The following is a 21745-nucleotide window of genomic DNA, read 5'->3' on the forward strand; positions in this document are numbered from 1 at the left end:
GGCCATATTTGAGGCATTAAATCTCCTGCGTGATCGGGACATTTCGGGCTCCGGGCTTTCCTCCTCGTTACTGCTATTATCACGCACCTGCTGTGTCTCCGCCATGTTCTTCTCCCACTGCGACGAAAGAGAAGGGGCGGGGAATATTCGAGAAAGAACGTCAGGGGCGGGCGACGCGGGAGGAGTTTCACGCATAGACAGTGCATATGAAGCTAACACGCGTGTATCGTACGTATGATCTGTGAGTGGAGGAAGCACAAAACTTTCTAACGAAGGTAATTTGGACATCAGTGGCCTATACTGATTCGAGATTGAGGCTTATATTGGGATAAGATTGAGAGAGTTTAGCCTGATATTAGTGTTTTTGTCTTGTGTTTTTGTCTTGCAGCAAATATGAAACAATTCAAAGACCCTGAATTCATGGGCCAGTTCATAGACAGATACAAGGATATGAGAAATTTGTGGGAGGCAGCAGCAAAGGATGTGTATGTACCCAGTCTGTTGTACTACAACAGGATGCGGTTTCTGGAAGACCAGATTGAAGCCAGGGAATCACTTTCTACACTTCCATCCACCATTCCCTCAACCCCAGCTGAGACTTCCAAGGTCCAACCTGGCCCTTCCATCCTGGAAGAAGTTGAGGAGCCCAGCTGGAGCCAGGTATAGTATTTTTGAACATATTTATTGTCCGAAAATTATTGTTGTTAACTAGATGTTATTATTGCTAATAAATGAACGATTGAACAAAAAGTGTTTGACATATCAATAGACAGTAGGGGCCAAAAATGATTGGGACACAAATGAAAAATGCTGGGCTCAGAATGATAGTCTTTTCTATTTATTAACATTCAATTTGCAACAGTCATGAGCTGAAAATTGTGTGTGATTGATGAACCAAAAACTACAACTATGTCCCTTTTTCATACACAGGAAGACCTCAGCCAGGACGAGGCTCTGGAATGTGGCAGCCAGGAGGAGGCGGGGGTAAGTGTCAGCCAGGAGGTGGCCGGGCCCAGTAGCCTCACCCAATCCCAGGTGCCTCCCCTCCACCTTACAACAAAAAGGGCCAGGAAGGGGAGTAATGTGGAGGAGGCAGCACTTGGCCTCATTAAGGAGGCTAATGTGGCCCTGAAAACACCCCCCAACGATGAAGAGGCCTATGGCTGCTATGTAGCTGCAAAATTGCAGCAAATGGAGGAGGGCCAACGCTTCATGTGTGAGAATCTTATTTTTCAGTCCCTTCGGAAGGGGTTGAGGGGCCAAATTAGTGAGAACATGCACGTATGTAGGCTCGCCCATCCTCATCCTCCTCCTCCTGCCACAAGTCCACCTCCAGAGCCACAGCCTCCAAGGAAGGCTACAGGGAAGGCTGCAGAGAAGCGTGGAGGGAAGGCTGCAGGGAAGACAAGAAAGCGATGGCCTGGGTTCAGTCTGGTCTGACAAAAGACGCAGCCTGGGGACATATATGTCATCTGCTGCTGTTCATGATCTCTGGGAGTCCTGGACCAGATTGTGCTCCCTATTATGTTTACTTCTCAGGCTACCAATTTTTAGTTACAAGTTGATGTGTGCCCTGGGGTACAAAGGTTTCTCAAATTCAATTAGTTTCTCCAGCGTTGCCTTCCTCTTTATTTTGTTATGAGTCAGAATAAATGTAGATTTTTTTTATATGAAAATACTTGCCTATGTTTTTTTTCTTCAAAAAGGACAGTTTGTTTGTTAGTAGGCAGGTAGATTTCAAAAATACAATGTCAAATTAACAAGGGACAATAACCAACCTCCTTGAGCTTTAAAAATACAAGATAATAATGTTGTTGTGGAAACTTGACACACAAAAAAAAAAAAAAAAACATATGGAGATCACTAGAAAATAATTTAAAAATAATCAAAAAACAGGAGATCTTGATTTAAAAAAATGCTTATAAAAAATAATTCTAAACATTATTATGGAGATCTGGCTTTAAAAACAAAAAAGATTATTCATGAGATCACGAGAAATAATAAAGAAATAAGTTTGTGAGAACTGTGTGATTATCAGCAGCAAAACAAATTCATTCTTCTAGCATTATAAAAAACAAAAGAATGTGATGCATTAAAAGTAGGGCTGTTAGTGATTCAAATTTTTGTGTTCAATTAATCGATTTTTTTTAATCGACTAATTTCGATTTATTATAACGCACATACAGATCCAACTACTTTTAGCTGATCTCCTTGCATTGCAACTCTGCATTAGTCAGTGGTAAATGTGGTATACACTATATACAATCACCTGACACTAGTTAGTTTCCACAATCCATGACTTAACTTCACAGTTCACACAAATACGTTTTAAATTCAAACTGTAGCACTGACGTAATTTTTTTTATTAAACTTTAAGAAAAACATAGAAAGCAAAAAATATCACAGCTTATCAGCCTCTAAGGACACAGAATGATCCCAGTTAACCACTTCCATATTTACCATCACTGTCCAGGCTGTCCGGTGACCTCACGGACATCGACGTCACCAAACTCCTCCCCCCCCTTCCCTTCGTTAGCAGACGTAGGCACTTGGAGAAGGGGGGAGGAATCTCCGACGGAACTCCCTGAAGACCCGGAAGCCAGCGGAGAGGAGAGTACTGATTAAAAGAATTTTGATCGATCAAAAAAAATTAACGATTAGGCGAGGAATTAATCGTTAATTTCCACAGCCCTAATTAAAAGATCTAAAAATTGACAGCGTGACGAATGTGCTATCTCCATTATGAACGCTCATTTTACCAGAACGAGCATTTCTGTCTCGTACTTGATTCTGAGCATGCATGATTTTTTGCGCGTCCGAATTGCATACAGACGATCGCATTTTCAGATAGGAACTTTCCCTGACCGAAAAATAGAGAACATGCTCCCAATCTTTTGCTGGCTGGAATTCCGCCAGCAAAAGACTGATGGAGCATATACACGGTCGCATTTTCCGACAAAAAGCTCTCATCGGAGTTTTGCTGGCGGCATTTCCGATCGTGTGTACGCGGCATAAGCCTAAAACGGCATATATACTTACCTATTCTTAGGGCTCTCAGGTCCAGTCACATAATCAGCTCCCAGCGGTCAGCTTCAGTGTAGAAAAAGGACAGCTGACAACAGATACCCCATAGTAAGCCTATGGGTGATGTCACCGCTCAGACATTCCATCCGTTGTCAGCACACTCTCCTCTTCCCTGAAGCTGGATGCTGGGGAGATCATGGGACCAGACCCGAGTGCCCTGAGAATAGGTAAGTATAAGCATCTTCCTTCTACAGGGTAGTGAGAATAGGAGTTAGGTGGGGGGGGGACAGATTTAAGTTTAGTTAGAGCTAGACTGGACTTCCACCCTAATAGCTGCTAGATTTGTCATCCTCAGACAATGCAAATGTACTCCACCATCCATATGTGAATGGGTAGATGAAATATAGTTTCTGAAAAGGATGGAGGAATTGACCACCAATTTATACAACAGGTATGCTAAATTCTCTGAAATATGGGGTCTCTGCAAACATTTCTGTACTAATTTAAAAGGTAACTCCACTCTCAAGGTTAAAATATAGAAAATTTAAAAAATAATACAGAATACAATACAATTGTGACACAAGCTATATTGTAATGAAATTTTATTAAAAATGACCTTTCCTTTTCAATCTGCAGGACTGTAATATTCTGGAAAATGTAATCTAAAATGACAACATGGGGGCCTTCTGCACACAGTTGGTGTACGGAACTTCCCCAGAAATGTCATTTCCTGCTTGTGTGATTGGCTCACTGATTTTCCCCAGAAGTTCCCCACTAAGATACAAGTCACATTTTAACCGCTAGCCGACCAGCCGCCGCAGGTAAGATGACCGCCGGGCACCCACGATCGCTTGTGACAGAGCGTGAACCGGGATCTGTGTGCGTAAACTCAGGGGGGAGGAGAGAGATCGTGTGTTCCTATCGTGTGATCTCTCTCCTCCCCTAGTCAGTCCGATCCTCCCTACAGTTAGAACACACCTAGAGAACACAGTTAACCCCTAGATCGCCCCCTAGTGTTAACCCCTTCCCTGACAGTGACATTTATACAGTAAACAGCGGCTATTTTTAGCTCTGATCGCTGTATAGACGTCACTGGTCCCAAAATAGTGTCAAAAGTGTCCGATGCGTCCGCCGTAAGATCACAGTCCTGATAAAAATCGCAGATCACCTCCATTACTAATAAAAAAATAATAATAATACAAATGACCTAAATCTATCCCCTATTTTATTGCTTTTTTGATTTTTTTTTACCAAAAATATGATACTCCTGTTTGAGCATCTACTTTTTTGGACGTTTTTTTTTTGTATGTACTGTATGTGTGCGCATTTTCGCGCATTTTTCACGCACGTGCGCGAAAATCTATTCTCGCGTTTTTGTTCTGCACAATAAAGTAAGTAAATGGGCATTTGCACACATTTTGCATGCAATTGTGCATATTTGAGGCGTAAATTACTGACCAAAAATGCAGATTTTTCTATTTTTTTTTACTGAAGAATGCACGGCTCTTGTTTATGGGCCTGCGTGCATAGGCACATTACAATTAATGGGCTGTATTTTAGCTGAGTAAAAAAAAAAGCTGTACTAAGCTTTTTCAAGCTGCAGTGTGCAAGAGGCCTAAAGAGTCACAGACCTTGTAGCTTTCCTCATTAGAACAGTGCATCAGATGATCATTAATGAAAAAGTCACTCTCAATTCAGAATCAGTATCCAAAAGATAAAGAAGAACAAACAGTATTTTCTTCAGAGCAGAAACAGGTAGGAATCTGCAACAAAGTTTGTTAAAATCCTTACAATAAACCAATATTGAGTGAACATAATGCCCCTCTTTCCCTCTTCTCTTCCTGCACTTGTCTTTCTATTCCTGTCTTTTTTTGTCCAGTTAGTGCAGTGGTTCTCAACCTGGGGGTCGGGACCCCCTCAGGGGTCGAATGATGATTTGCCAGGGGTCACCAAATTCTGGGCTGTTCCAGAAGCCCTCACTGCTCTCCCAGCCTTTTTGCGGCTACCCAGCTGGGCTGTCCCTGGAGCCCGCGGCCGCCCACTTAGCCTATTCTCAGCCGCCCATTCAGTTCACGGCATGGCTGGGGGGCAGAGACTAGAGGTCAGCTGACTGGTGAGGAATGTGAAGTGGGAGGGGCTGGAGCAGACCCTATCTCCTGATTTTGGCATAGGTGCCACTGTTACGAGACACCACAAAGTCAGAGACACAGTGAGTAACCTGTGATTATGGTTGCCATTAAAAGTGCCCACTACAGTTCTCAGATCAGCAGATGACCTTGATCAAGAGCACCTAAGTTGGCTGATCATAACTCCCCACCAGCACTACCACTTATCCCAACTACCCACCAGCACTGCCACTCATCCCATTCCCCCCACTCCCCACCAAGGAGTAAGAGAAGGAATAAAAATAGAGAATACATGGAAGGGAGAGGAAAAGAGTGGGAGGAACAAAGAAAAAGGGAGAGAAAGAATACGAGAAAAGACGGCTAGAGAGAGGAATGGGGAAAAAAATTAAGAAATTAGGATGGAGAAAGAAAGGGAAACAAAGAGAAAGAGTGGCACGTCCTAAAATGTACCATAAGGGGTTTCAATACTGTACGAGTGGAAGGAACTCAGGGAGCGCTGAATGTCCATTAGGGGCGCAAATTACTTGTCTTGCCTTGGGTGCTGACCACCCACGCTACGAAAATAATTTTACTGTTGGGGTCCCCACAACTTGGGAAATTTTATCAAGGGGTCACAGCACTAGCAAGGTTGAGAACCACTGAGTTAGTGGAACACGAGGATATCTTGTCACCACAATATAATTTAACTGTGTACTTAAAGTGTTACCAAACCCACAACAGTAAAATCAGTCTGTATATGCAGTAAAGCATGCTTGTTATACTCACTGTGGAGCCTAAGAGGTTAACCCTCTATATTGTGTAAAAAGGCTGTTTTCTCCTGTCTTCTCTGATCCTACTCTTCTTCCACTGTCCCCAATCCATCAACTGATAGAACAAAGTCTTGGAGTCACTCTGCACATGCTTAGTTTGGTGTGTGTTGTTAGAGAGTTTTTTTTCTTGGGAGGGTACATGTGATCAGCACCGGGCCAATCAGCACTGTCCAGACAGGGGGTCAGGGGCCCTGCAGCCTCATAGGACAGTCAGAGTAGAATGAAAACTCCTCCTACAAGCTTTAACCAGACACTGATAGAAGTCACAAGACTGCTATATACTGCTGATGAGAGAAGGCATTTAGCAGTTTATATTTACTAAAATTATTGCATTTCCATGTTCTGTGTATTGTGGGAGACCAGATATAGTGAATGCAGGGTCCTGGGTTTAGTAATACTTTAAAAGAGTACATGAGAATATGCTTAAAGTGGAACTTTAGTCAGAAAATTCAGTCCTGATAGATCACTTCAGGATAGCCTCTTTTGCAGATATAGGTACAGTATGTAAAACACGTGCCTATCCTGTTTAAAATACATTAATGCAGGGTCCCGCTCTGCTCGGCACTTGCTCTCTATGACCGACACTGTGCCTACAATCAGAGGCTGATCAGTTGACATCTTTAAGATTTACAGTTGCTAAAGGCAGAAGAAAGCAACAGGAATGACAGACTGTGCTGAGGGAACATGGATTGGGGAGGGAAAAAAGAAAAGCAGGACAGATGACAGGGCAAACTTTACTGCCAGTGCCAGGAAGACACAAAAGACTTAAACTGACAAGGACATTGTCTTATCTTATCTCCCTGATATTCTCTCCTTTCTCCTTCATGGGTAGCCTGTAAACTTTAGCACTGTAAAGCTTCTGTCAGCCTTCCTCTCTGTCCGAGCCAAGAAATACAATCAAGGCTGGAAATGTACATATTTTAATTGAAGAAGGTGACATGGTTTTTGAGACCAAGGAGAGGGGGAGAGTTTCCAATAAGGAAGTGACTGCTCTGGACTTCAACAAAATGGCGGCTTCTAGCAAAAAGAAACAGGAGCAATGCTGGAGGCAATTTACAGCACACACTAATTTTGGTAGCATAACAATTAATGTGGAATGTACAGTATGTTCTTTTGTCAAAAAACATTAAAGTGGAACTTTAGTCAGAAAATTAAGTCCTGATAGATCATGTCAGACTGGCCGTTTTGCAAGTATAGCTATGTAAAACATTAAAAATAAGTGTCTATACTGTTTAAAACTCAGTAGGAGACTGTCTCACCCTGCTCTGCACATGCTCAAATGCTCTCCATTTTTAAGCACTTCCGAATTTTTAGAGGCCAATCTGCTGATAGCCTTAAAGCGTAATTAAACCCTTCTATCCTTTACAGCCAAGGAAGCTGCTTCTGTTTGATCTGCAACTGCCATGGTGCTGCACATGTGATAATTTTTAACACCAGCCATTTATTAGTTTGATAGTTTGGTTGAGGACACAAGCAAACGTAACAGTTAGCAATCTTGGTGTTCTACAAATGTAACTGTTTTTTTAAATCGTTAAATCGATGGGTTTAGTTTCACTTTATGATTTGCTGCTGTTCAGGGGCTCTGGGCTTCAGCAAAATGTCAGCCTCCGGCAAGAAGAAACAGGAGCAATGCTGGAGGCAATTTACAGCATACAATAATTTTGGTAGTATAATTATCATTGTGGAGTATATATTCTTTGCTAAAGAACATTATTTTTTTATCAAACTGTTATGGGTAAAGTTCCTCTTTAATCACCATACTCTAAAGCCCCATACACACTATTAGATTTTCTGCAGATTTTTGTCTTCAGATTTACTAAAACCATGTAGTGTGAGGGCCTGCCTGATTGCATACAAATTGAAACTCTTAAGGTTTGACCTCATATTATATGGTTTTGGTAAATCTGAAGACAAAAAATCTGCAGAAAATCTAATAGTGTGTATGGGGTCTAAGTGAATCTACAATTGGTATGAAGTTACCATGTTTGTCCTTGGTTTATGCGTAACCCAAGCTATTATCTCTTCGGAAATATAGAAGATTAACTAATAATTTCCTGTATGTTCCTACTAATGGACTCTGCACTAATCTGATTTTTTTTCAATAAAATATAATAAAAAAAATCAATATGTAGTTTGTCAAAATAAAAATCGAGGCCATTTTCTGTCAACAAATTTAAAGGATCACATCTACAAAATGCAATACTATCCCTTGGAAATGAGTGGGAACAGACATAGTAACTAGAGCATTGGCTTCACACCAGCACACATCCTTACATAATTATAGTAAAATGTTTAAAATGATTACTCAATATTACTACAGTTTTCCCCTTTCACAAATGGTGTGGCTCACCACCACTTGGTATATTTAAATGTGGCTCTCAAGCTAATAAAAGCTGGTGACCCTTGAGGTTAGTGATATATGTAAATGTATTTCTGAACAAAAATGAAGCACACATATGATATGAGGCGGGTATCTTTCAAAACTCATGCAGGTTTTGAAAATGGAGAAGTTTTGTGGTTTCTAAAGGGGGTGGCTCTAGGTGTGCAGCTGCTATATTTACTAATAGAGAACAAAGTGACAAAGGCTGCAACTTTAGCATTGCCTATGAAGGAGAGAGCATTATGCAAGAACTCAGGGGCTCATACGCTTCTACGCCAAGCCCCTGGCTGCAAGGTAAGAAAGGTCTATTTATTTTGCATAGTTTTCATAGAAGTGTTGGGCTCACCAGTGGTTGGTATGCTATATACTGTACAATGTGAAACCGATGTCATACGGTGAAGTGCGTTGTACAGTGAGGGAAAAAAGTATTTGATCCCCTGCTGATTTTGTATGTTTGCCCACTGACAAAGAAACGATCAGTCTATAATTTTAATGGTAGGTTTATGTTAACAGTGAGAGACAGAACAACAACAAAAATATCCAGAAAAATGCGTTTCAGAAAAGTTATAAATTGATTTGACTTTATACTTGGTGGCAAAACCCTTGTTGGCAAGCCCAGAGGGGTCAGACGTTTCTTGTAGTTAGCCACCAGGTTGGCACACATCTCAGGAGGGATTTTGTCCCAATCCTCTTTGTAGATCCTCTCCAAGTCATTAAGGTTTTGAGGCTGACGTTTGGTAGCTTGAACCTTCAGCTCCCTCCACATATTTTCTATGGGATTAAGGTATGGAGACTGCCTGGACAACTCCAGGACCTTAATGTGCTTCTTCTTCAGCCACTACTTTGTTGCCTTGGCTGTGTTTTTTGGGTCATTGTCATGCTGGAATACCCATCCACGACCCATTTTCAATGCCTTGGCTGAGGGAAGGAGGCTCTCACCCAAGATTTGACGGTGCACGGCCCCGTCCATCGTCCCTTTGATGCGGTGAAGTTGTCCTATCCCCTTAGCAGAAAAACACCCCCAAAGCATAATGTTTTACCCTCCATGTTTGACAGTGGTGATGGTGTTCTTGGGGTCAAAGGCAGCATACCTCCTCCTCTAAACATAGCAAGTTGAGTTGATGACAAAGAGCTTGATTTCAGTCTCATCTGACCACATTCGTTTCACCCAGTTCTCCTTTGAATCATTACCAAACTTCAGACGGGCCTGTACATGTGCTTTCTTGAACAAGGGGACCTTGCGGACACTGTAGAATTTCAGTCCTTCACGGCGTAGTGTGTTACCAATTGTTTTCTTGGTGACTATGGTCCCAGCTGCCTTGAGATCATTGACAAGATTCTCCCGTGTAGTTCTGGGCTGATTCCTCACCATTCTCATGATCATTGAAACGCCACAAGGTGAGCTCTAGCATGGAGCCCCAGTTCAAGGGCAATTGACAGTTATTTTCTGTTTCTTCCATTTGTGAATAATCGCACCAACTGTTGTTACCCTCTAACCAAGCTGCTTGAAGATGGTCTTGTAGCCCATTCCAGCCTTGTGTAGGTCTACAATTTTGTCACTGACACTGTTGGACAGCTCTTTGTTCTTGGCCATGGTGGAGAGATTAAAATCTGATTGATTGCTTCTGTGGTCAGGTGTATTTTATACAGGTAACAAGCTGAGATTAGGAGCACTCCCTTTAAGGGAGTGCTCCTAATCTCAGCTCATTACCTGTATACAGGGCTGTCTTTAATACTGATTGGACCCTGGGCAAACATTTTATTGGGGCCCCCCCTGGCCCCCGCCAGCCCCCATCATACAATTTCACTCTCCACCTACTCTGAGAGCAGCTAGACTCAAAATCAGTTTACTACAAAAGATCAGGCAGCGATTGAGAGTAATTGCCAGAGGATGCAGTATATGATTACCGCTAACTGACTGGTTGCTAGAGGTTACAGCACATCATTTCTGTTGCTGAGTGGTTGCTAGAAGTTACTGCACATCCTTACCGCTCACTGATTGGTTGCTAGATGGTACTGCACATCATTGCTGCTAACTGATTGGTTGGTAGAGGTTACAGCACATCATTACAGCTCATTGATTGGTTGCTAGAGGTCACAGCACATCATTACAGCTCACTGATTGGTTGCTAGAGGTTACAGCACATCACTGTAACTCAACTGGACACAATTAACCCTTTCATTGCTGGCAGATGAGATCCCAGTTGGAAGTGCATGATTAACCCTTTCAGATCTGTGTTGGAAGTGTATGATTAACCATTTCTTTGCTAGCAGAACCCTAGTGGAAATGCATGATATTTCCAGCAGGGATCTTCTAGCACTGAAAGGGCTAGCATGTGCTTCCCAAGAGATCTACTATCTCCACTCAGTAGCCGCCATGGCACATACCTCTGTCCAGTCCGCTCTGCGGCCTGACTAAAGCTGGCCATAGACGGTTCGAATCTCAGCAGGTTCAACAGGCACCGGCCAAGATTCGAACCATGTATGGGCAGGCTGAAAGTGCCCAAGTTGATTTATCAACTTAGGGATTTCCAGCCTGCAGGATTTTACATGTGATTGTTGCTAGTGCTCTCCCCCCCCCCCCACCCGGAAGAAAAGAATGGCTCTGCAGGAGGTATTCCCCCATCAACATTGACTGTGTTGATGGGGAAATCAAGCAAATTTTTTTCCTGCAACCCTCCCTGAATCCCGCCCAATCACTATGAGCCTTGCAGCAGGCTCTGCCTCCGAGATGATCAGTACTCCAGTGGGAGCCACCTGATCACTGCTAGGATGGGGGGGGGAGCTGTCCCTGGCATATTTGTCAGCGGGCCCCTTCCCTGCCATCTGGACGAAATGCCAGGGCCCGGTCGCAAGTGCTACCTTTGCGATCCTGGGAGCTCTGCTACTGGTACCACAGCTATAAGGTAGATGGTTAGGTAGCTACTAATGGCTCAGTCTCTAGTGGTGGTAGCAAGTAGCCTGCAAAGCACTCTTACCATATCCAGCGACACAGCAGCAGTGATCCCTTCAATCAGGATTCTGGGGTTGCCCGTGATGACTACAGTAGGCAGCGAAGCAAGGTTTATAGCCTGGCAGTGGCTCAGCAACACGGTCCTCTCGCTCTTGCAGTCTCCCCCAGATGGTACTTGCTTGCTTGTTTTTCAGCAGATCAGTCTCTCTCTGGGAGGGATCTGATCCTCTCGCTCTCACTAACTCCCCGGAACACACTGCACTGTCCTGGTAAATTTTTGCCCGGGCAAATCTTGCTCCCTCCTTTAAAAGCAAGGTATATTCGGGCACTATAGACTTCAGTAAATAGTTCATTCTTTGGTACTACATGTCCCATCATGCCTCTCGAGTCTCTTCTGATTGGCTGCTTGTTCTGCTTAGACAGAGGGAGGGGGAAGAACAAGCAGCAATTAGACAGAGTCGGCTACTGACAGAAGGAGGCGGGGGGTGGCAAGCGGATTGTGAGTACACAGAGATCCCTCAACTGCACTTCTCCGTTGTCATAGCACAGCCATTTAGAGACTGCAGTGGCCCGTGCAGCGGTGGGAGGGGAGATCGCTCAGCTACACTGATAGGACAGGAGGGCCACACGGGCCCCTGTAGTAGGAGCAACCCAGGGAGAGGGAAAAACAAGCAGTGATAAGACAGAGACTGCTGCTGATGGGAGGGTGACAGAGCTCTGAGTGTGACTGTAAACAATACAGGCATATGATGGGTGGTGGCGGATGCAGGCTGGGTGTACACAGAGTGTGATGGGGGTTGGGTGACACTCACCAGCTCCTCCGGGGTGCGGCTTTCCCTCTCTGAACAGCAACAACAGCACACGTCTCACCTGCAGGCCGCCATCTTCCCGCACCCATCAGACAGCCACCTGTAATGCGAGTCCAGCAGCCTTCTCCCTGCTAGTCCTGTCCATGTGTACCATCTGAAGACTCTGGCCCACCGTTGGTCACAAGACTGCCATACGCACGCAGGCAGGGACCGCGGGAGCAAGTCTAGGCTGGTAGTGGTGGTGAGGTAGGTGGGAAGGAACGGCTGGCTCGCTATTCCACCGGATGGCATGGCAACCCAATAAAGAAACCAAGAGCCTCTTATGGGGCCCCCTGCTGGCCGCAAACAGTGTTCAAATGGTCAGTCCACCCCTGGAATCGGCTGCTCAGCTACACCGGGAAAACAATTTGCGGGCTCAGGGAGCAGCTGTATGACAGGGCCCAGGGCAGGTGCCCCATTTGCGGTAAAAATGGCCCTGCTTGTATATAAGACACCTGGGAGCCAGAAATATTGCTGATTGATAGGGGATCAAATACTTATTTCACTCATTAAAATGAAAATCAATTTATAACTTTTTTGAAATGTGTTTTTCTGGATAATTTTGTTGTTATTCTGTCTCTCCCAGTTAAACTAAACCTACCATTAAAATTATAGACTGATCATTTCTTTGTCAGTGGGCAAACGTACAAAATCAGCAGGGGATCAAAAACTTTTATCCCTCACTGTATGTATTCTGGGAAGGAGATCATTTGATAACTCCTCGAGTATCACAACAGACCATAGTTTGGAAAGTGTTGCTCTTAAACTAGAGATAATACAATATAGTGTAACAATGAGGCTGGGTTGCATCCAATTTGCATGTCAGGAGATTGTGACCGGATCTCTATGGAGCCGGTTCACACATCTCCTGAGCGGCTCCGGTGCGAATTGCACAGGAGTCCTGTGTGTCTTCTGGTCCGTTTCAAGCCGAATTTAGCCAAGTATTCGGGCTGAATTCGCTCCCAAAACAGTGAACAGGGACGCACCGGACCCCTGCTGTAAGCCGCTCCATAGGGCAGTGTGAACCCAGCGTTAAATTTCAGCTAGTCCTATCTATTTTTTAAGTAAAATTTCCTCTTGTTGATATCAATAGAATACGTTTCTTTCTCTAACAGGTAATCCTCACATGTAGCAGCCTTTGCTGCCCCTTTGAAAAGCAATCCGCAGTAGATTGCTTTTCAAGAAGTTGTTTGACAGGCAGTGAGGAGGCGACATGTCACCTCTTTGCCGCATGTTTTAACTTTGAAAATGCTGACTTACCTTGCCATAACTGCATGTAGAGCAGGGCGATTGTAGCAATGCCTCAATCTTCTAGCACTGAAAGGGCTATCATGTGCTTCCCAAGAGATCTACTATCTCCACTCAGTAGCCGCCATGGCACATGGCACTGATCCTAAAGCGGCTGCATGCCCTCATTTAGATGGGTGGTTGGGGGTGGTAAAACCTCAACTCAACCACCTGCTTTTACTGCCCCCCCCCCAGCTGCATGTTTGAACAAGCCCTAAATGAGTTTATTGTTGATATTGTGTTTTATATGCTCAGATATTAGGTAGTGAATCAATACAGAATTATCTTTTAAGCATGCTTGTCTATATCCCAAGCATAGACGTGCACACAGGGTGTGCCAGGGCACACCCTAATCACCCTGTGTGGCTCATATTCCCCCTGTTTAGACCCATGATATTTCATCAAATAAAAAATGTTTTGTTTTTTTTTCTCCTAAAAAAATGTAAAAAAATAAATGAATAAAAAAATAAAATTGTAAAAAATAATAAAAAATAAAATAATAGAAATTAAAACTACTGACACCATCCACTGCTCTACTGACAACATCAGTATATATACACATGCACATGGGGCTCCTAATAAATTGTAAATAAATTGTTTAAAAAATATATATTATAAAAAAATAATTAAAGATAAAACAAAAAAACTTCTGACACCAATCTCATCCCTACTGACACCATGCACTGCTCTACTGACACCATCCAGTGCTCTACTGTGCATGTATTTTTGAGCTTTGGGGTGCACACCCTAATGCAATAGGCTGTGCACACCTATGATCCCAAGCAGACACCTTTACCAGAATAGTAAGCTTAAAATGTAATTACCATTGGATATATTTTCTTAATTTTATGTGCATGTATGCTAAGTATTGTTGCTGTCTTATCACTGGGGGAAAGCAGACTTATGCCTCGTACACACGATTGGACTTTCCGCCAACAAAACCATGGCATTTTGTCCGAAGGGTGTTGGCTCAAACTTGTCTTGCATACACATGGTCACACAAATGTTGGGCAACAATTCTGAATATAGTGATATACTAGACATACTATGTGGTTTTTCAGCTCTTTAGCGCCACCCTTTGGGCTCCTTCTGCTAATTTTGTGTTAGTAGAGGTTTGGTGAGTGTTGATTCGCGCTTTTCTTTTCGCATTTTTCATTTAGCTCTTTTGATTTCGTGCTCTTCAGTTCGTCAACCAGACATCTTGTGGAATCGGAGGAGATAACGTGTTATTTATTATTGGCCTTGGAGTTATTGCTTTGACATTATTTTTTGGGTGGAATAATGATTTGATTTGGTATATTTTTGGAAGCACAGAATGCACTTTTTGGTTAAGTTTTATTGGCAGATAGCATGTCTAATTTTTTTTTTTTTTTTAATGCACAATAAAAAAATTGTGGAGAATAATACTTGGCTATGTGTTTTACTTCCAAGTTTGGGAGTAGGCAGTTACATTTTAAAAAATACAATGTAAAATTGACAAGGGACACCAACATAGTTGTATCTTTGATCTTAAAAACTAGGAGATAATGGTGTTGTGGTAACTTGCACAAATAAAAAAAACAAAAAAAAAAATAATATTATTCTTGATATCACTAGAAAAAAAAACCCTTTGAAAATTCGTTTGCGATAACAACTCCATCAGTATCACCAGCAAAGCAGCTTCATTATTATCCCATTAAAGAAGAAGAGAATGTGCGCTGCATTTCGAGATTTCATAATTTGCCACATCACGAATGTTAATTCTCCATTACAAACGCTAGTTTACAAGACCGACCGCTTCTGCTTCCGAGTATGCGTGTTTGTACTTTGGACTTTTGTCCAAACGGAGTTGTATACACACGATCGAAAAATCCGATAACACACATTTGTTGGCAGAAAATTTGAAAACATGCTAGCCAACATTTGTTGGCGGAAAGTCCGACAACAATTGTCCGATGGAGCATACACACGGTCGGATTTTCCGACAACAGCCTGTCATTGAACATTTTCTGTCGGAAAGTCCGTTCATGTGTACGGGGCTTAAGGCTTGCCACTGACAAATAGTTGTTTTTTTTTTAACCTCCCTGGTGGTTTTCCCGAGTGTGGCTCGGGGTTAAATTTCAGCATCATTAGCGGTAACCCCGAGCTACACTCGGGATTGCATTGCAGGATCTTGGTGCAGTGTTCTTACCTTGTCCCCAGGATCCTGCGATGTCCCCCCACTGTGTCCGTGGGCTCCGTCCTCTGCCCGAAGCCTCTCTGTGCCGGGCTCCGTTCCCTGTGAGCGTCGCAACGCACGGGGATGGAACTTGGCGGCAAATTCAAAAAAGTGAAAAATCATAACACATACAGTACATTGTAATCTTACAGATTACATTACTGTATGAAATTATTTCACATCCCTTTTGTCCCCAGTGCTTTGTCCAATACCCTGCATGCAGTTTTATATTATACTGTTCTTTCTGCCTGGAAACTGGAGATTGTCCATAGCAACCAAAAAATGTCCCTTTACGTCAAAAGTGGTTTTAGACCAGCTAGAAAACAGCGATAGTAAATTAAAACACTTGCAGAATTGAGCAATAGTGAATCATGGGGAAATTCATTTTTTTATTATTATATTATTATTTTTTATAATTATTTATATTTATTATATTATAATTTATGATTTTGTGTTTCAAACTTCATCATACCCGGGATATCTACTAGACTCTTGGTGGACAGATTTAAGTGTGTTATTGCTAAGAATTACAGGCCTACAATATAAAATGCCAAATTTCTATGCAAAATAATTGTACTGCTTTGAGACGCAAAAATCTGACATAATCATACCGCCAGGGAGGCTACCCAGCCAGCGGGGTGATTAAAAAAAAAAAATGAAGAAATTACTCCATCCTCACAAGCAAGGTGGATGGAGGAATTCTCTCTGATGTATCATATTCTGACAACAGATTTCCTCTGCTCAGGAGCTGCAGCCAATTGGCTTCAGTTGGCTAATTGAGATTTTTTTTTTGCAACATTCCCATTCAACAGAAGTCATCATTAGACCGGCTGAATGGCGATTTATCTATGGGTAGCTTAAGGAAGTGCTTGCAACTGCCTACAGCAGACTAACAGCACCATCTCAGCCTAAAAAAAAAAAAGATCGACCTTTCTTGAGAAAATATTTTTCCTGGTGCCTCCATGGCAGCATACCTGTAACAAGCTCTGCCTTGGCTCCTCCCTCAGGACCAGTGAATATTATAAAAGAAAAGGATTAGTGCACTACCAGCATTCTCCATGCTCATTCTTTTTTTCCTCATACCTCATGGTCAGTGAATGGTGGTTGAACGTCCCTTACCTCTGCAGTCGGCAGCTTACAGCTGTGTTCAAGCCTCTCCCAGGTGCAGTCCCTATTCTTGGGCAGCTAAATGCGCTGATAAGATAGGGAGTCCCTTCTGTGGGTCTTTTGGGACAGCAGTTGTCTCTTAACTAAGAGCTCCTATCTGCATTTGTATACTGGCATTTGCTCAAGCCTGCAGCAGAGAAAGCAGCTATATTTATTTTTACTTAGCCTTAAGCCTCGTACACACGATCAGACTTTCGGCAGACAAAGTGTCAGACTTTTGTCCGAAGGGCATGTGCCGTGAACTTGTCTTGCATACAAACACTACACAACTGTCGGCCTATAAACATGAAAGTAGTGACGTACTACGTGGAATTTCAGCTCTTGAGTGCCACCCTTTGGGCACCTTCTGCTAATATTGTGTTTGGTGAGCATTGATTCTGAGCATGCATGTTTGTACTTTGGACTTTTGTGTGACGGACTTGTGTACAAATAATACGAAAATCTGACAACAGACTATTGTCCGTCGAAAATTTATAAGCCTGCTAACCAACATTTGTTGGACGAAAGTTGGACAACAATTGTCTGATGGAGCGTACTAACAGTCGGATTTTAGGCAAACAGTCTGTCATCAAACAATTCCCTGCCGAAAATCCGATCGTGTGTACGAGGCTGTAGCCTTCCATTTCTCCCTTCTGTCATCCATTCTCTCCCGATTTCCTTTCTTTGCATTCCTCTCTCTCTTTTTTACTTTCTTCCTCCCCCACCACCTTCCCCTTCTTGTGATATTGTACCTTCATTCCTGATTACTATAGTGGGCGGCATGCACCTCGCACCGGCTTCTCCAAGTCCCTCAGCGTCTTCCTGCCTGCTCTGCGCAGGCGTGGATGTCAGGAGCTAGCTCAGTAGGCCGGGCTGAGTCAAACGGGCCGCATAGGTCCTAGTGCCGCCGGCCGCACATGCGCAGCCTGGCCTGAGGTTGTGGTGGCCATCTTGAATAGGGGGGAATTTTACATTTTTTGTCCTTGTTTGTCAAAATCATTTATAGAGGGTTGTATCTTCCACAGATGTCCCTCTCCCTCTCTATTATTTATTACTGGGGGCTTTCAGCATTGCAGCCTGTTGTCATCTGCGGAGGTTGCCTATGCGGGGAGCTCCTGGAGGGGACCCTGTTTTTTGCCAATGGTAAATGTAATTTCTTTCTTTTCCTTTACTCAGGAATACTGTTTCCTTGCTCCAGCTGAAATACCAGTCGCTAAGTCCTTTATCTTTCTCTAGCTGCTTTTTCTTTCTGTTGCCTAAAATAAGCAGTATGCCACCCGAACAAGACCCTCTCCAACATTTAAGGTAGGGACCGTCGTCCAGGCGAGTTAAATAAAAAAAAAAAAAAATGAGAGCACTTATGGTACGTTTATGTATTTCAGCCTTGTACGCCAGGAGAAGTCCAAGCGGACATCAAGGTGACATAAACAAGCCTATGAAGGCCCCAGCTAGGGCACTCCATCCAGATCAGAATACCATGCAAGCGGCAAGGGTTCATCCGTGAAAATACATAGTTCTTCACATTCACCAACTCTCAAATCCCTAAATGCTGAGCATGCGGGGTCATCCCATTACCAGCCAGTAGGTCTCCAAAAGCTGTTTTAGAGTATGCAGCAGACAGAGAGTCAGAGGATTAACGGGTAAGCTGTCCTACTCAAAAGATGGGCAGGGGATACATAGCGGAATGAGCAACAGCAGTTCCATTGCAGCAATTGGCTCAATCTCTTCCAGAGAAGTTAACTCTTTCTGGCTCATCCTTGAGAGAATCCTCTCACCACGTAGCAAGTGTCCCTTCTAGACATCTGGATGATGGGGGGCCATCTGAGGATACCTCAGAAGAGCTCGGCCCTCAGACTTCAACCTTTTCTTAGTTCAGCCCTATATCCAGGCTGTAAAGCCAGCTATTGGCTGGGAGAAATCTGACACTACATCTAAGTAGTCAATAGATGTACTTCCCATTTCTGAAGAAGCAGTTTTCAGTCTTTCGGCTCGGTTTTCACTAGTGCGACTTGTCATGCCACTTGGGACTGCAAAGTCGCATGACAAGTCGTACCCCATGATTCCAATGAGTATTGTTTATCTGTGCAATTTCAAGTCACAGCAACTTCAGAGTAGTCCCTGCACTACTTTGGTCCCACTTTGATGCGACTTGAGGTCCATAGACCTCAAGAATACACAGACATTGTTTCAAGTCACGTCAAAATCATGGCAAAAATTGTGCGACTTTCAGGTCACAAGAGTGGAAACATAGGCTTACTCTAATGGATGATATCAGAGACATTGTTGAAGAGGAAAGGAAAAAATAAATAATGTTTTTTTCCTCTCAATTGCCTAGGAAAACTTCATTCATGGTCGGAACAAGATTCTGCAATGCCAGATGGTCTGCCAGAGGTAGACGCGGCAGTGGTTCGTATAACAAAGAATTTCACCTCACCAATCGATAATTCAGCCTCATTTGAGGGTCCTTTAGACAGATGAATAGACCCCAACTTAAAGGAGCTTACCATATGGCGAGTAAATGCCTAGAAGTCAGCAATTGCTTTATTATCTGATATTTTCGGTTGACCAGGCCCATCTACAATTCCAGAGTCTCCCCTTCGGAACCTGCTCTTCCCTAAGAGCCCTCGCGAGTGCTGAGATCACTATCCAAGCTTCTTTATGAGATCCCTTCTTTATGGGTCTCCAGTTCTTATCACTAACCGGACGATATCCTCTTATCAAAAGATCCAGCCCAGCTAGTGTAAAAGGTGGATGCCGTGGCCTACACTTTCAAGATACAGTTGCATGGTAAATCATCAAACGAGTTATCTTTTCTCCAGTTTAGGCGCCTTATTCAACACCTCAAAAGGGACGGTGTCCCTGCCATCTCAGAGAAGTGTGGGCGATCATTCAGAAAGTAAGGAGAGTGAGGACATGGTCCTACATAACAGCCTCAAACTAACTCAACTTAATAGGGATTTTTGTCTTTTTGTACCCAGATGGTCCCATGAACACATGGATACCTCAGGCACCTTTTAGCTAGAATTCCTGAAGCAATGGAGCAAACCATCTATCCCAGTCGATATACTAAACAAGTTTGATGCACAGGGGGTCTGCACTAGTGGACAAAGAGGGGGATGCCTGTAAAGCCACATCCATTAAGGCATGTCTTCTGGAACACAGTTACTACAGACGCCAATGCAATAGGCTAGGAGGCACATTGCAACCAGATGTTGGTTCAAGAGAGATGGGCGTTTAATGCGGCAGACATCATTGCAAATATCCTGGAAATACAGGAGGCTTATCTCGCATTGACAGCATTTGCTCTCTCAGATCAAGCACAAATCAGTTCTGATTCAAATAGACAATAGAGCTGCAATATCATACATACATCACCAAGGCAGAACCAACAACAGTTCCTTACTAAGGGAAGTGGAACCCATCTTCATTTGGGTTCCAGAGGGGAATCTGAAGGACCTAAGCGTAGTCTATCTTCCAGCCCACTTAAACACAGATGCCGATCACCTATCCCAAGGATTCCTGGATCCCAACAAATGGTCCCTACAACCGAAGTTATTCAGTTGGATTGTGGGCCAGTGGACCTTTCCTGAACTGCATCCTTTTGTTACAGCAAGCAATACCAAGCTGCAGAGGTTTATTACACATCTACCTCACCCTTGGGCTGAAGCAATAGATGCCCAATCAAATCCTTGGGCATGCAATCTAATTTAGGCCTCCTCCGGCCTCCTACCTCAAATTCTCTCGAGACTTGCAATATCAACAATAAATGGTAATAACAGTCCTGCCATATTTGCAGGGAGACCCATGATCCCCTAGGGCAATATTTCTTAGTGTCCAGCCTCCAGTAAATATTCCTCTGATACCCTTCCTTCTGGCTCGAGGCATCACACCCATCAGAATCCTCACAGAGTGAACCTTCACATTAGAATGTTAAAACAGAGGCTTTAATCATTAGGATGTTCCTCCAGAGTTGTTTCAACTCTGCTCAAAGTACAGGAGCCTTCAATGAACAATACGTGTGACAAGGTTTGGAATAAGTTTAGATCTCTCGTGAATGGCAAAATTTCAATCCTGATGTACCCTCTTCCTCCCAACTCCTTGACTTCTTGCAAGCAGACATTGATTTAAGATTAAGCAACTTAAAAGGTACAGCTGGTGCCAATCTCTGCTGTGACAAGTGATGGGCCGAAGATCCTTTAATAGTCAAATTCTTCATGACAGTCAAGAAGATAAGCCCACCCATTAAAACAAATCTTTCCCACTTGGGATCCCTCTATCACTCTGGAGCCCTTGTCCCTTTTGCCCCATCTGATTCAGCATCCTTGGGGAATGTCACTTGGAAACTATTTTTCTTTGTGGCGATGGCATCGGGCTGGGGAGTATCAGAACTTCAGGCTCTGGGATCAGAAGACAATAATATTATTTTTTGTACTTGGATAGAGTGGAACTTAGAACGGTACATGGATTCATCCCTGAATCACCTCTTCCTCTACTCTCCGAGCCTTGGGCCCTGCCAATCTTTTCAGATCCAATCTTGACCTTCTTCGCGAAGACAATATTACTTCGGTACTAAGACACTATCTTCAAGCCACAACTCCCTTCAGACTTTCATATAACCTATTTGTAATACTCCAAAAACAAAAAAAAAAGGTCAGGGGCAAAAAAGCATCATCTGGGGCCCTCCAGCCATTCCAGAACTGCAGTATCCATCATGCCTAGTCGTGTCTGTGAATATCAGAGCTTTACAATACCTCATAGGACATGAGGTTCTGTGGCAGCTAGGGAGCCATAGTTTGCAGATCCCTGCTCTTGTACAATGGTTTCATGGATAATCAAGTTGGTTAAGAAGGTGTACAGGGATAGGGGACTGGAACCCCTCTTCAGTTGGGCTGTATGCTGTTTTCTGCTTCTTGGACAGCCAGAGCAGACATATCTATCAAAAAGATCTAAAAGGTAGCATCATGGTCATCCCAAC

General features: G+C 43.4%; 1 protein-coding gene across 5 annotated transcripts in view; it reads left to right on the forward strand.

Annotated features, from left to right (window-relative positions):
• The first annotated feature begins 8410 nt into the window (after positions 1-8410).
• The window catches only part of FLT3 (fms related receptor tyrosine kinase 3), a 179473-nt gene continuing 166138 nt past the window's right edge, over positions 8411-21745 (forward strand). For all 5 annotated transcript variants that reach the window (XR_012241492.1, XM_073613376.1, XM_073613372.1 and 2 more), the window contains exon 1: positions 8411-8633. Coding sequence is in view for 3 of the 5 variants with exons in the window: in XM_073613372.1 (XP_073469473.1) it covers positions 8582-8633 (52 nt within the window). In the remaining 2 variants the exon portion in view is untranslated. The remainder of the gene's footprint in view (positions 8634-21745) is intronic.

Source organism: Aquarana catesbeiana, linkage group LG02, assembly GCF_042186555.1.
Source record: "Aquarana catesbeiana isolate 2022-GZ linkage group LG02, ASM4218655v1, whole genome shotgun sequence".
NCBI classification, from domain to species: domain Eukaryota; kingdom Metazoa; phylum Chordata; class Amphibia; order Anura; family Ranidae; genus Aquarana; species Aquarana catesbeiana.